Source organism: Chelonia mydas, chromosome 2 (assembly GCF_015237465.2).
Source record: "Chelonia mydas isolate rCheMyd1 chromosome 2, rCheMyd1.pri.v2, whole genome shotgun sequence".
NCBI classification, from domain to species: domain Eukaryota; kingdom Metazoa; phylum Chordata; order Testudines; family Cheloniidae; genus Chelonia; species Chelonia mydas.
The window spans coordinates 178146881-178161775 of NC_057850.1; the positions used below are offsets into that span (position 1 = coordinate 178146881).

At 43.3% G+C, this 14895-nt stretch overlaps 1 protein-coding gene across 2 annotated transcripts in view; it reads right to left on the reverse strand.

Annotated features, from left to right (window-relative positions):
• The window catches only part of STAC (SH3 and cysteine rich domain), a 196011-nt gene that overhangs the window by 98292 nt on the left and 82824 nt on the right, over positions 1-14895 (reverse strand). The window contains exon 3 of one of the 2 annotated variants that reach the window (XM_043540672.1): positions 8494-8701. In XM_043540672.1, the coding sequence (XP_043396607.1) occupies positions 8494-8610 (117 nt within the window). In that variant the 5' untranslated portion in view covers positions 8611-8701. Of the gene's footprint in view, positions 1-8493; positions 8916-14895 lie in introns of both variants that reach the window. The other variant, XM_007057225.4, reaches the window with a different exon arrangement.

Sequence of the window (14895 nt, forward strand, 5' to 3'; positions counted from 1 at the left end):
GTACAAAGGTAATAATATGTTCATATCTTTACTGGAAATACCTTACCTAATGCATCCTAGGATTGCATTAGCCTTTTCCCTGGCTGCATCACACTGGCAGCTCATAGTCATCCTGTGATCAATCAATATACCCAGGTCTTTCCCCACCTCTGTTGCTTTCAGGTGGTAAGTCACCTGCTTATAGCAAAATTTGTTGTTAGTCCTTAAGTGCATGATCTTGTACTTTGCGCTATTAAATTTCATCCCATTTCTATTACTCCAGATACGGATAACCCTTGAAAACTGGGGTAATATAAATCAGATGAAATTTAGATTTCTGAGTCTCTCACAGTAAAGACCAGGTTCTCTCCCAGCTAGATCATGTAATTCTACTGAAGTGAATGGAGTCTCACTAGAATAACTGAGATGAGAATCTGGCCTTAAAGCCCTATTCAACATCATTTGCTATAGGTACACCTGCTGGCCTTTCCTCTGTCCAATGAACCACAGCCCTATATTTCTTTGTCTTACTCTGAGGGATGGCTGAAAAAAATGATTATTTTCTGTATGTGGAATTTATAAGTCTAAAGTGTGTAGCATTTTGCTCCTATCTGAACCAAATCTAATTGGCATGTACTGAAGGTCAGCTGTATTTTGCTTTCCATTCACAACAGTTGACTGCTAAAATGATCCTCATTAATATAGCAGTGCAAGTGTGGTGTTTTAATAATGCTCCCTTTCTAAATGCCATTTACAAACTTATCTGTATCAAGAAAACTTACTGAGCTGTCACCGACACTCATCTACAGGACTCACTTAGGAATTCCATTGGGGAGTTAAACTTCCCTGGCTGGGAAACAGCCCCATTATTACAATTGTTAATGAAACAGGTACAGTATGACCGATCAATGACAAAAACCTAAATGATAGGAATTCAATTTGATAAGTTCTGGCATGGTACTACAGTTGGTTAAAAAGCAGGTCAACTGTGAAATGACTTATATATAATAAGAAAACTTTGCAGCCTAAACAGGGGGGATGATTGCACTTGAATTTAGACGCAATAGCTTCATTTCTCTAAACAGATTTGCAACCTGTTTACAGTGTCTGAATGCTCAATGCCAACATCACAAGAACTTCATTTTATATTCATCACAGATATGGATTGGAGGTTTTCTGAGCTGAGCCAAGGGTCCTTGGTCTCCTATTACAAGTATTGAGGCTCAGTGGAGTCACTCGTGATACTTGCCAGTGTAAAAGGAAAATCAGGCCCAGAGTTTATTCCAGTAGGTCAGTGCAGAGTGTCATTTTCAAAGTTGGATATCTGTGATGCCACAACTGCAAAATCGACTCATGCGTCAATTGGAAATGGACTTTCAAAGGCATGAAATGGGTAATTCCATGCCCCAAATGGCTGGTTCGGTATGTGCACTATTACCCATTTTGCATGAATGCCCATTTGTATGTGTATATACAAGTTTTGCGCATGGGGTAGATGCACTCACAAATCAAGTGAGCCCAACTCAGTCACCCATAGCTGAAAACGTGGTGCTACATCTGGGCAAACCAACCAAATTTTGCTTTATGAGCATTCACATGAAAAAATGATAGCTTTCTACCTGCAAAAACTGCTTATTTTGTTCAGTAAAATATTGCTTCTCTTTAGGCAAATCTGCTTTTATTGCTGGCACTGAGATTTTTTTCACACAAGGCTAAAGTCAAGTCATTACTAGCCAGTGCTAAGTCAGATATGCATCAAGAGACAGTAGGTGCTTTTCTTTACTCTGGATTGCAGGGTGGGTAGGGGAAAGGAGAATAAACAGATCGACTTCCCATTTTACTTCGGATATCCTGATGCCCCAGAAGGAGCCACAAACCTAATTATATAGAGAGAAAATAATGCAGTCCCTGAATATTTGGTCAGCAGGTGAATAGGTGAGAGGTAAGAAAGAAAAGGACAAAGACAAAAGAAAAATATATCTGTTTATGTATATCAGTAGAGGGAAACAAAAAATGTAGTTATTCATAGAGATAGAACACCACTGTCTTACCTGAAATTAAAATTTCTTCTGTATACTTTTATTAAAATACTCCCCCAAATAAATGTGTTAGCCCAATACCTTAGCTCATTTTCTTCCCCTTAGAACTACCAACTTTATTTCCTTCACAATATGTACTCACCATTTTAGGAAGTGACATGTAAAGCATCTGTGGGGAAGAACAGGAAATGCCTTTTTTTCCCCTTAGGTTTTCTTTTTAAGTTGTTTTTTCTATTCCCTTGAAAATAATCATAGCAGCAGTTTGCATATTCGATATTTATTCAGTAGTGTGGAGGGGGAAGCAATAACTGCATGCTATATTACCTGCCCTTTTAAAATATTCATTGACCAGTAACCTATCCCTCACCTATGAAGCTTCATGAAGTATTAACTCTTTATGCAGGGGAGATCTCCATTAAACACTGTAGACCAAATCCTGCAAGATTAAACCATGAGTAATCCTATTAACATCAATAGGGTTGCAAGCCATTTCAGTCAGCTCAGAATTTGCTACTGACATCTTTGTTTAGAAACATTATTTAATTATATTACTTGTATTTGGCCACAGGGTGGTAGGTAGTGCGTTCAAATTTCTGGATTGCTACTGTAGATTGCTACAGGTATGAAGACCAGATCCCTCTCTGGAAGATTCATTATACTAAAAAGGCAGATTTTTAGTATCTTCCATTACCTGTCAGTTATGCTGATACATAGAGAGTGCATAAATGTGCTGCGTATCTTTAATTGCTGTCACTAATCTGGGAGAGATTTTCTTTATTTACCTGTGAGCTAGTCACTGGCTACGCAGTAGATATCCACAGTGCCAGCAGTTCAATGTGCAAGTCAATTTTGGGTTGTTATCCAAATATCTCAGCTACGGAGCACATTTAATGGTGTGTGACTCTCATACACAGACCTGTACTTTACAAAAGTAGATGGAAATGGGCATACCTATGAAAGAATGCCTGATTTTCTGTGGTGTCCATCGACACCTATAAGAAAGAAACTTCTGGATGGCAGTTTCAATGGAAGCCAGCTCACCTTGGCTATAAATCAAACCCTAGTGGCTTTGGTGATTATGGTCACTGAACAACCAGAGCTCCCCATTGATCTCAATTGAGACTATAGATGCTCAGCACCTCAGAAAATTAGGCCTTGAAGATGCAAATGGAATATTTAAGTTGTTCTGGTCTGATGTCTCTGAAGATTTGTCCCAAATTATTAAACCCAACGCTAATAAAACTTGACTAATTATAGAAGAAGTCAAGATGTGGGCTCAGTTGGGAAAGTTCCACTGAATTCAATAGGGACAGAACTAATTAGTGTCTATACCAATAACTCTAAAAAATCTATAGCATTTAAAGAAGAATTATCTCCTTCTCATGGGCTTTTTAATCATCCTATCAAACATTATAGCAGGGATTAGAATTCTTTATTGAATTCAATAACGTGGTGCAAAAATTGAAATGTTATAATTTTCTATTACCTTCTATAGGATTTATCCAAAAGGGCCTAAAAGGCACAAGTAACCATAGGTGCTGGAACTAGAGGTGCTTGGGGTGCTGCCGCACCCCGTCTTGAAGTGGTTTCCATCATATGCAGGGTTTACAGTTCAGTTAAATGGCTCTCAGCACCCCTACTATACAAATTGTTTCAGTACCCCTGCAAGTGACAAGATCCCAGAGAAATAAATTCTCTTACAGAATACATTAGTCAATTCCTTCCTTTTTTTCAGGTGCGGAACTAGAGGACCCTACAAAACTGGCCTTTTCCGTCTCACTAGATCTGTGGGGTCAAATACACAAGAGCCATAATTTAGAAACATATGTACATAGTATAATTTATAATTATTACAAATAATTATTAATTTTGAACCCACATAAAGGTGGTTCTTACTATATATCTAACACACCCTTTTCCGTTGTACTTAGGTGCCAAATAAATGCTTGTAATACCTAATAAATTATTATCATCACCATAGTATTCCTAACCATTCAAGCTGCAGATTTTTGAACACAGCAGGAATTTATATTCTGTTACAAGTAGGCCTAGTTATATTTGTTGCCCTTTGAATACACATCTGATACAACAATATCTACAGTATACTGTTCCCTCAGGCTCATACATTAAATTAAGGGCTGATAATCTGAAAACTTGTGTTTATGTAGAATAAAGCAAAAATATTAGGGAATTCCTTAACATAAAGTCGTATGTTCTAAGCACACGTTTGTTGCTTTATATTAGGGGCTATACAATATTTTGTGTATTCCAATACAATGACCCAAAGCATAAAGGATCATTGACAGCATGGTTGAGAGGAATGAGGCCTGATCTACACTTAAATTTTAAATTGACATAGCTATACTGCTTAGGGGCGTGTGAAAAATCCAGCAGGTGTAAATGCAGCTAAATCAATGGATTCAACAGGTGTAGATGCAGCAAAATCAATGGAAGAATATTTGCGTTGACCTAGCTATTGCTCATGATGGTGGTGTTCTTATACTAACAGAAACACCCTGTCCGCCGGTGTAGACTGCATCTGCTTTATGAGGTTATGCTGGCCTAGCTATGATGCTTAGCTATGCCTGTATAGTCCCCATAGTGTAGACATGGCCATAGTGTGGTGCTGGGAGTTAGATTCTCCTGAATTTTCTGGGCCACATTCAGACCTCATGTAAGTGCATCTTCAGCTGTGTGTCCTTGAACATATCATTTAGGGTTCAATTCAAGTACACTTACCCATGCTGAATTGTACCTTACTCTGTGAGCAGTTGCATTGAAACCAATCATTAAGGTGCTAGCCAGTATGAGTAAGGGTATCAGAATCTTGTACTTACCCTTTCTATGTATCAGTTTCCTCATCTGTAAAATGGAGTTCACAATACTTACCCAGTCAATGCAGGGTTTGTGAGGATTACTTGATACTTGTACATGGCATTGCAGTTTACTGTTGATTGGGATATACTTCCATATAAGGAATGTGATTCTATTATGAGAGGCTGTCCAAATAGAAATGTCTAATAAACATCTTTGAAGACACTTGCACAAATCTGCATGGCAACAAAGTTAGATTTTCACCAACCACTCACTTCCTGCCTGCTAGAGCCCTCCAAATTTCAGCTGCTTTTCTGGTAGCCTGAAATTGTGCATCTCAAAACATGCTCATCAGGTACTGCAGTATTGCTTGGCTGTCATCTTTTTGAATACAACAGTTTGTGTATGCACATTTCAAGCCTGCTTTCTGAAATATGGCCCCATGAGTCTTTATTCCTCAGAAGTTTTTATACTGCTGAAGAGCTCCCTGTTTATTTTTAAAGTGGCTTTTTCTGTACAATGGAGAATACAATGTCCCTTCTGATCGCATCTAAAATAAATACTCAAAACATAAATATACATATTACATGTGTTGAAGTCTTTATATGCAAATAACAGTATTGACGGATAAAAACTTCACAGACATCCAGACCTTTTGCTTGTTCAAGTGTGGTGTGAGACTGGCAAAGCTAAAGATTATTGTTCGACTAGAAGTCATTTAGCAGTATCATGGCCTCTTGCCAGTTGAGCCTAACTCCCATTGGCATTACTGGGAGTAGTATGGATGTATGACCAGGAGAAGAGATGAAGTGAGCTGTAGCTCACGTAAGCTTATGCTCAAATAAATTGGTTAGTCTCTAAGGTGCCACAAGTACTCCTTTTCTTTTTGCAAATACAGACTAACACGGCTGCTACTTTGAAACCAGGAGAAGAGTAATTTTATAGGTAATATTTTGCTTGATCTGATTTTAGGATCAGAATTAGTCCTTTTTGTTGTCCAGAAAGCATTTTTAACTCATCCAAGAAGCGCCTCATGCACACAGTAGTAGCCAAGTCTGATTAGATGAACAGAACCTAAAGCTTTATAACTTTTTGCTTGGCTCTGCCTGAGGATAGTATCATACAGCACCAAGGAGCCATGGCCCAGCACACACCATCATGCACCTCACACCTTCATGCACCTCATCTGTACATGGGGTAGAATGCTGAGTGTCTCCTGTGAGGCACTTTCAAATTCCACGGACTTCTCTGGGAGACAAGGTTGCTCAATACCTACCAGGTAGGTCCTGGTGGAGCTGGGCCCTCAGTGAATAACTGTCTCTTTTTTCATCTCCTCTAAAAATGCTTCAGTGTTCTACAGTGATGTCCCACAGCCCTACAGTTCACAGTAGTATTGGATCATTATTGCAGAACATTGATGGTGCAGGGCTTTTTCTTTTAAAGATAAAGGTGTGCCTTTATTTAGAGAATTCTCTAATTCTCTTCCTTGTGGTACCAAAGAACACTCTCAGCATGGCCCAAAGCATAGGTGCTGACGCTCTGGCTGCACAGATGGAAAAAAATCTTGGGTGCTTAGCACCCATCAGCAGCCAGCCCCCTGGCGCCTTCCCATCCACCAGTGGCCCCACCAATCAACTCCTCCCTCTCCCTCCCAGTGCCTCCTGCCTGGCCCTTCAGACGTTTTAATCTGGCCCTCGAGCTCCCGCAGCATGCAGTAGGAACTGGGCGGGAGGGGGAGGAGCGGGGAGGAGGAGCACTCAGGGGAGGGGGTGGAACTGGGTGGGAAGAGGCAGGGTGGGTGTGGAGTGGGGGTCGAACAGGGGCGGGAAGAGGCGGGGTTGAGGTGGGGGCGCAGCCTGGTGCAGAGCAGCGGGTTGAGCATTCCCGGGGCCTGGAGGAAGCCGGCATCCGTGAAAGTACTGTGGCTTACTATACTGTTACTACACTGCTTTAGGTCATTATTGTGGAATTCTGTGGAATACTAGAATATATATATACTGTGGGCTAAAGCAGCAGTTTGACTTAAATTCAGATACAATGTGCCCCTTATCAGCTAAAGCAGGGGTGGGCAAAATACGGCCTGGGGGCTGCATCCAGCCCTTCAGACATTTTAATCAGGCCCTCGAGCTCCTGCTGGGGAGCAGGGTCCAGAGCTTGACCCACTCCGGCAGTCCCGCCGGGGAGAGGGGTCGGGGCTTGCCCTGCTCTGCATGTGCTGTGGCTCCACGTGGCTTCTGGAAGCAGCAGCATGTTGCCCCTCCGGCTCCTACACATAGGGGCAGCCAGGGGACTCCACATGCTCCAGGGGCTCCAGGAACTGTGGCCAATGGGAGCTGCCTGGATGCACCTCCACATAGGAGCTGGAAGGGGTACATGGCGCTGCTTGAGGTAAGTACCAACCAGAGCCTGACCCCCTCCCGCACCCCAATGCTCTGCCCCAGCCCTGATCCCCCTTCTGCCCTCTGAACTGCTCGGTCCCAGCCCAGAGCACCTTCCTGCATACCCAACCCCTCATTCCCATTCCCACCCCCACCCCAGAGCCCACACCCCAAGCCGGAGTCACACCCCCCTCCACACCCCAATCCCCTGGCCCAGCCCGGAGCCCTCTCCTGCACCTGAACTCCTCATTTCTGGCTCCACCCCAGAGCCCACACCCCCAGCCAGAGCCCTCACCCCTTCCCATACCCAACCCCCAATTTCATGAGCATTCATGGCCCACCATACAATTTCCATACCCAGATGTGGCCCTCAGGCCAAAAAGTTTGCCCACCTTGGGCTAAATTGCCATTAGATCCCGTGGTTTCTAAATATCTATCCGGACATAAGCAGTTAGGGTCAGAGACCATCTTTTTGTGCTGTTTTTGTACAGTGCCTAGCACAATGAGGCTATGGGCCATGCCTGGGGCTCCCAGGTACAACTGCAATGCCAATAAAAAATAAATTGTGAGATTGTCCAGTAAACAGAAGAGCACCATTATTTTGGAAATCTGCTTTGTTTCACATACTTTTCTCTTCCTAATTATACACAGGTTGACCCAGAAACTTTTCGCAAGTAAATCCATGAAACATTTAAGAGCACAGAAATTGGAGATGAGTGGCTGTTTTTTTTAGCAAAGTAATTTGAGCCAGATAATTAAAATGGATTGGGGGAAGAAAACCATCCCTCTTATAGAGAGTGGGTAGGAATTCTTGCACCAAAATGACCATTCAGGCCCTATTTCAAATACTGATGTGTTTAAAAGGGAATGCCCAAGTTCACAGAAGCATCTGTCAGAAAATAACCCACAACTGTTTCCTGAACCTGCAACACGTTCAGTTATTCCAGCCATGAACAAGTGAAAACCTTGGACCCATTCTCACGCCAAGTATTAAAATATCTATTGAAAGGGATTGATTCCCCCTCCCCCTTAAGAAAAATAAATCTCAAAACCATTTCTCCCCCTCAATTCAAACTCTAGGGTCACCCAGGTGAATGGCAAGTGTTCTGAAGTCTGGCCATTATAAACATGTAATAGGCTTAGAACATTATAAGCCACAACAATAATAAATCACTATTTTTAATCCTCGTCCAGAATTTCAATTTACAAAAATATACCTCCAGCATAGAGTAAAATCTGCCTTTTTTTTTTTTTTTTTTTTAAATACCAAATGGATTAAATACCTTTGATTCCTGGCTGGTAGTAGATGCTGGAGAGGGGGGTTGATCTGTGTTCTCTAGTTCATTCTCTTTCTCCACATTATCCACACTGACTTCAGTAGTGTTGCTTGGCGGAATCATTTTACCTCTAAAATAATACCGTTGCTATCGGGAAGAGAGCTCCAGTCCTCTCCTGCTTTTGTTTATTTAATTTGTTCTTTCTTCTCCGTTCCTGCAGCGCAAACACACTCCTCTCATTCTCAGTTTGGCTATATTTGAAGGCTAGAATTCTCTGGATTTTCTTTTTCTTCTCCTCTTCCTCCCTCACTCCCCCCCCGCCCGCTCTGTAATTCTGCTGCAAGGGAAGTAAGTTATTGATGGCTCTGTGGGTCAGTTGTGTGTCTGCTTCTGTGTTTTTCTTGCTCCTTCTTTCCTCAGAGTGAAGCCTGGAGGTGTAGAACAGAGAGTCGTGACTGTCAGCCCAGTGATCAAATGGGAGTGAGCTGAAGCAGAAAGCCTGAGCTGCTCACACACATGGGGCACTGGAGGGAGGAGTTGTATTTCTAATGCCTTGAACGGCTTTGCAGGAGCATGTGCTGTCATAGTAGTGAAAGAAAGTAATGCACTCACACACACACGCAACTGCACACGAGGGTTGGAGGAGCTGTTTTACCTTTTAGTAAGGCTCAGGATACGGGAGCGTGGCACCGTTTGAAGAAGTGCAGCTGCTCATTTATGTTCTTGTAAATTGTATGGTGTGGAGTGTGCGTTAGGGGGATTCCAGAAACGAAGAGGAAAACATCCCCACCAAATAGGGACATCACAAATCAAAGGAAGCTGGCACTTTTAGAGCAGGAAGCTTCCTCCCAAACTTCTTGCTAAAAGGGGACATGACAGGCACACAGAAAACCCTCCCGGTATCACATGCCCCTGGGTGAATAGAAAATGCAGGCAAAACAGCATCGCTCTGAGTGAGGCACATGGAATCGAGCATGGCAGCGGCTGTCGAAAGGTCAAATGAAGCATCCATGAGCTGCACAATTCCTACACGTGGAGGTTGCCACGGTGATAATGCTAGATGAGTAACTAAATGATGGTGTCCAGTGAAGCAGCGGGAAATATCTCTCCACACAGCTGAGAATGGTGTTGTCACACCAGGACCCTTTGGGGGAATAAGCCAGTGCTGGGGACTTTCACTTAGTGGATCAGATCCTCAGGGTGTGTTAAAAAAAAAAAGTGTCGCTCCATTGCCTTTCTGATTTACACCTGCTGAGGATTTGGCTCAGTACATTTACAAAGCTACTTACTCGCTGTTTCATCCTCTGTGCCCTTATACACAAGGCTGAGTGCATAGCATGTTCTTTAAAGGGGATTCTATGGGGCATTTTTGCTTGTATTCATACAGCATTATTGTGGCACGTCTCACCTCCTTTCCACACTGATTTAAGGGCTAAGCGCCTTACAGTCAATAGGATTCGAGAGTGCTTGGCTCCTAGCAGACAGGCTTACCATGTTGTGGGGTGAGCCCCTTCAATTAGAGGGGAGCATATGATCCTTAAATATTAACAACATACTTTGAAAAGTAGTTTCTCCTTTAATCTGTGGTTCTACCCTGAAAAGTGGCAACTGCTAAAAGTGGTAAGAATGGCAATTTCTTACTTGGCAGATTTGCTAACCTGCTATATTCAGAGGTAGATCCACTGAACTTAGAGACACAGATACATTTTGACTGCTTTTCACTCCCTGTCACTATGGGAGAGTGAACTGGATTCTGTGGTGGCCCAGGCCTCAGCCACAGGATTGTTAACTAAGGTTCTGTTGCAGGGCCATATATTGTTCCAGGTAATTCCCTGGTGGTTTCCACAGGTGTAAATGAAGGTGGAATATGAAGACAATGGGGTTGTACGGGTCTAAGGGAGTGCAGAATTAGGCCTGTAGACTTCTTATTCTTTGTAATGATGCAGGGGACAGGAAAAGCGCCGCAGCCTTACTTTGAATCCCCAGGTAAATTTTCAGGGCTCTCAGAAAAAAAAGAAAAGAAAAAGAGCTTTTTACCTTTAAATGGAGTATCTTGGATACCAAAATCATTACCAGCCAATCAACATGGACCCTATGGATGCTCTTTGTACAGTCCCTTCGGAGCAGAACTGTACCTGCAAACATAATTCTTTGTTTGTCCTGTTGTAGTTAATGCCATTACAGCCATAAAAATGCACTTTGGTCACTCATGTAAAGGCTGCAATGAAGCTAAGATGGCGCGGGTGGGGTGGTGGTGGGGGACACAGAACTCACAGCAGTGGATTTGGCAGGGAAGCAAATTTCAAATTCTGTATTTTAAAAAAATTCAAGCAGAGTCCTAGATTGTGCCTCTCTGAGCTTTGGGGCCCTCCATCCATGTGTGGAGCTATAGAATCATAGACTTTAAGGTCAGAAGGGACCATTATGCTCATCTAGTCTGCCCTCCTGTACAACACAGGCCACAGAATCTCACCCACCCACTCCTGTGACAAACCCCTGACCTATGTCTGAGCTACTGAAGTCCTCAAATCGTGGTTTAAAGACTTCAAGGAGCAGAGAATCCTCCAGCAAGTGACCCGTGCCCCACGCTGCAGAGGAAGGCGAAAAACCTCCAGGGCCTCTTCCAATCTGCCCTGGCGGAAAATTCCTTCCCGACCCCAAATATGGTGATCAGCTAAACCCTGAGCATGTGGGCAAGACTCACCAGCCACCCACCCAGGAAAAAATTCTCTGTAGTAACTCAGATCCCACTCCATCTAACATCCCATCACAGGCCATTGGGCATATCTACTGCTAACAGTTGAAGACCAATTAATTGCCAAAATTAGGCTATCCCATCATAGCATCCCTTCCATAAACTTATCAAGCTTAGTCTTGAACCAGATAGGTCTTTTGATCTCACCCCTCCTGCATGGAATATGAGGTGTTCCATGGCGTCATCCCTTCAGAGAGTACCTGAGGTAGGAATGGGCCAATAGCAGGGCCTATTAGGCAAGAATTGGTCAGATCTGAGGACAGGGTCATTGTCTCTCCTTCTAGCCCTGTGTAGACAAGTTTAAAAATAAAGGTAACCTAGATCCAGACCTGAAGAAGAGCTCTATGTAAGCTTCAAAGCTTGTCTCTTTCTCACCAACTGAAGTTGGTTCAATGCAAGAACTTACCTCAACCACCTTGTGTCTCTGATATCCTGGGACCATCACAGGTACAACTACACAGCAAACTGAAGGTCCCCTCTGTTCAGGGGACTCAGGTCAGCTGTGGGCATGGGAGATCCTGCCAGGGAGATGTTGGTGAAGACACATGGGCCTCTCTGTGGGTGGCCCTGGTCTCCTTTAGATTCCAGGCAGTTTGGGGGGCACCACATTGGATCATTCCACAGAGGGTGCATGTCTGAGCCCAACAGAGCAATTTTTCTCCTCACAGAACCCCTCCCAGGAGTATTTCCAGCCGATACTTATCAGTTTGAAGCCTGTACCTGTGTTCTGTTATTGGTTAGGGAGCTCAAACGGGTCTTGTATAAATTTTTTTGCCACTCCTCTCTAAAATAAACATGAGATCCTTTTAAGAGGCAGAGTAATACTTAATACTCCAAGTATTGTAAAATCATGCACACATTCTGTATTAAAAGCATGTAATGTCATGAATGTAAAAGTGACTCTCCTACTACACTCAGTACTCAATTCTTTTTGTTTAACCAAATTAGTACCGACACCTGCTGCACTCCCTTCCTTCTCCCAATTACTCACTTGTCAGCCATGACTGATCTGCCAGTTACTTGACAATTAGCCTGGGAAAGATGACTCAAAGCTCAAATCTTAAAAATGCCTCTCCCCTCCTCCCATCAACAGTGATTGATCAAAAATCAAATATCAAGTATAATAAAACAGAGATCACATTAAATAAACCTACAAATCCTCTCTTTCCCAGTCATCCTTGAAAAAGTTGGCTCTGTGATTGATGCTGATCATTCTCTGGGTGAAGGTTCTTGCCTGATATGTGAGGTACTACAGTATGGCACTAAATGAAAGGCAATGAAGCAGATTCTCTAATGAAAAGATGAGTATAGATTTTGGAGCAGGGAAAGGAATTTTAATGAATAAATGTAAGAGTCTCAACCCCCAACTGTGGCTGCTTAGCTGCATGAAGCAGCTGTAAAGTCACAGCCAAGAATTCCCCTGACAGGGGGATCCTCAGGTGGTGAAAAGCCAGCATAGATGGCTCCATGCCATCTGCTCCTCCCTCCACATAGAGGGGGAATTAGGGGCAGGGACGGGGAGCATAGAGGGGCAGTGCACTGTGATCCACTGAACCCTGGCTGGCAAAATGCTTCCTGAAGGACTACTGCAACTGGCATAGTTTGGAGCAGCACAAAGATTGTTCTAAACTACACCTGGGTTGTTTCAGCTCCTAGCCAGTCCAAGAATGGAGGAGTGAAATGGTTGCACAGGGTATGTCTACACTGCCAACAACAACAAAAAAATCCTATAGCAGTAAGTCTCAGCGTCCAGGTCAACTGACTCAGGCTTGTGCTATGGGGCTAAAAATAGCAGCGTAGATGTGCTGGCTGAAGCTCAGGCTCACTGGGTTTCAGAGTCTGGGCTCCAGCCCCAGCAGGAACATTTGCACCACTACTTTTAGCCCTGTAGTGCAGCCCCACGAGCCTGAGTCAGTTGACCTGAGCTTAGAAACTTGCTGCTGCAGGATTTTTTTGATGCAGCGTAGACCTACCTTTAGAGGCACATTTCTCCCCACTTCCTTCGGCTGCACTAAGGGTATATCGACACTATGGAGACTCTATCGGCAGAGCTGCATTGCCGTAGCTATCCCAGCATAACCTCCTGGTGTAGATGCAGCGCACGCTGATGGAAGGGGTATTTCTGTGGGTGTAGGAACACTACCTCCTCAAATGACAGTAGTTATGGCGACAGAAGCATTCTTCCATCAACAGCGCTGCAGCTGCACCAGGGATGAGGTCCGCATACCTATTGTGGTCAGGGGTGTGGATTTTTAACATCCCTGAGTGATGTAACTATGTCATCTTAGCTTTTAAGTGTAGGCCAGGCCTAAGTCTGAACTCAGTACAGCTGAAAATATGACCCACCTTCCCTATTCTATGCCATTCAGACACAAACCTCCTGACAGACATTTAACACTCGTTTAAAGGAACAGGTATGGAATCTAGTTACATTAACATAAAAATTAAAACAAATGAATTCAGCACTTATAAAAGGGTTTTAGATTGACAGACTATGAGACCAACATCTTCTGATTATTAATGGGGTGGGGTGGGAGGAGAAGGGAGTAAATTACAGGCCTGATTCTTCACTGCCTTGAACCTTGTGCAGTTAAGTACACCAGTGCAAAGTGGGTATAAAATGCTTACAGATCAGAATGATAACATTTTGTACAGACTGCGCAGGTGTAGAAAATAACTACCTCAGGTGCAAGGCAGTAAAGAAGCAGGCCCTGGACAATCCCAATCTCTTATACTTAGAATACAGAGGAGTAGGACACTCTCTGAAGCCACTTGGGATCTGACTATGCAGACCTAGCCAACCTAGGAAATGCTTAGATTGTTGGGTGTCATAGAAACCTTAAAATAGATAGAAAAATTACAGCAGCTGCAGTACAAGTTGCCTCCACATCAGCCCCCACACCTGTGTGCTTCAACCCTGTTTGGGGGTACTTCTCTAGGGATCAAACAGTAGCTGGGTTTCTTTGCCTGTTCAGTCCTTTGCCTGTCTGCTGAGATCGGCAACAAATCTGCCATTGAGTATCATTGTGACAGTGATTATATTTTAAATGTGGATTAGCATTGCACAATTGGCCAGGTGTATTGTGGGATCCTTGTTTGGACTGTCCTCTGAAGTGTTAGCTATTGGCCGCTGCTGGAAACCAGGATACCAAACCAGCAGTTTGCTTCAGTATGACCACTCCCCTGTCTCTAAGTAATGAGGCTGCAAGTACTTCTCAGTGGACAGCCATTGCACTATCACAGGAAACAGTATTACAAATAGCATCAGGTAGCTAATTATTATTTTTTTGCTTGCAATTAAGCATGCCTTGTCTGCCTTTAGTACAGTCTTATCAGTTCATCTGGAGATAATATAGTAACAACCACCCCCACCCCTGATTTTGGTAATCAAAATGCCTTCTTTGAAAGGTACAATCAACCATGCCTTACATTGGAATCACGAGCCAACTAGTGCGGCAACAGCATTCAAGGCAATTGGGACCATTACAGTGCTTTGCTTTTTGGCTAAGGGATCTCAAATTACCTTTCAAAGTTTAAGGAAATAGGCCTCCCAGCACTCCAGGAAGTGATCATCATGAATAAAAAGGCATGGAAGACACCAAACTCTAAATTAAATGTTGGATTGAAGGAGGGGACAGAAGGAACCCAAACCT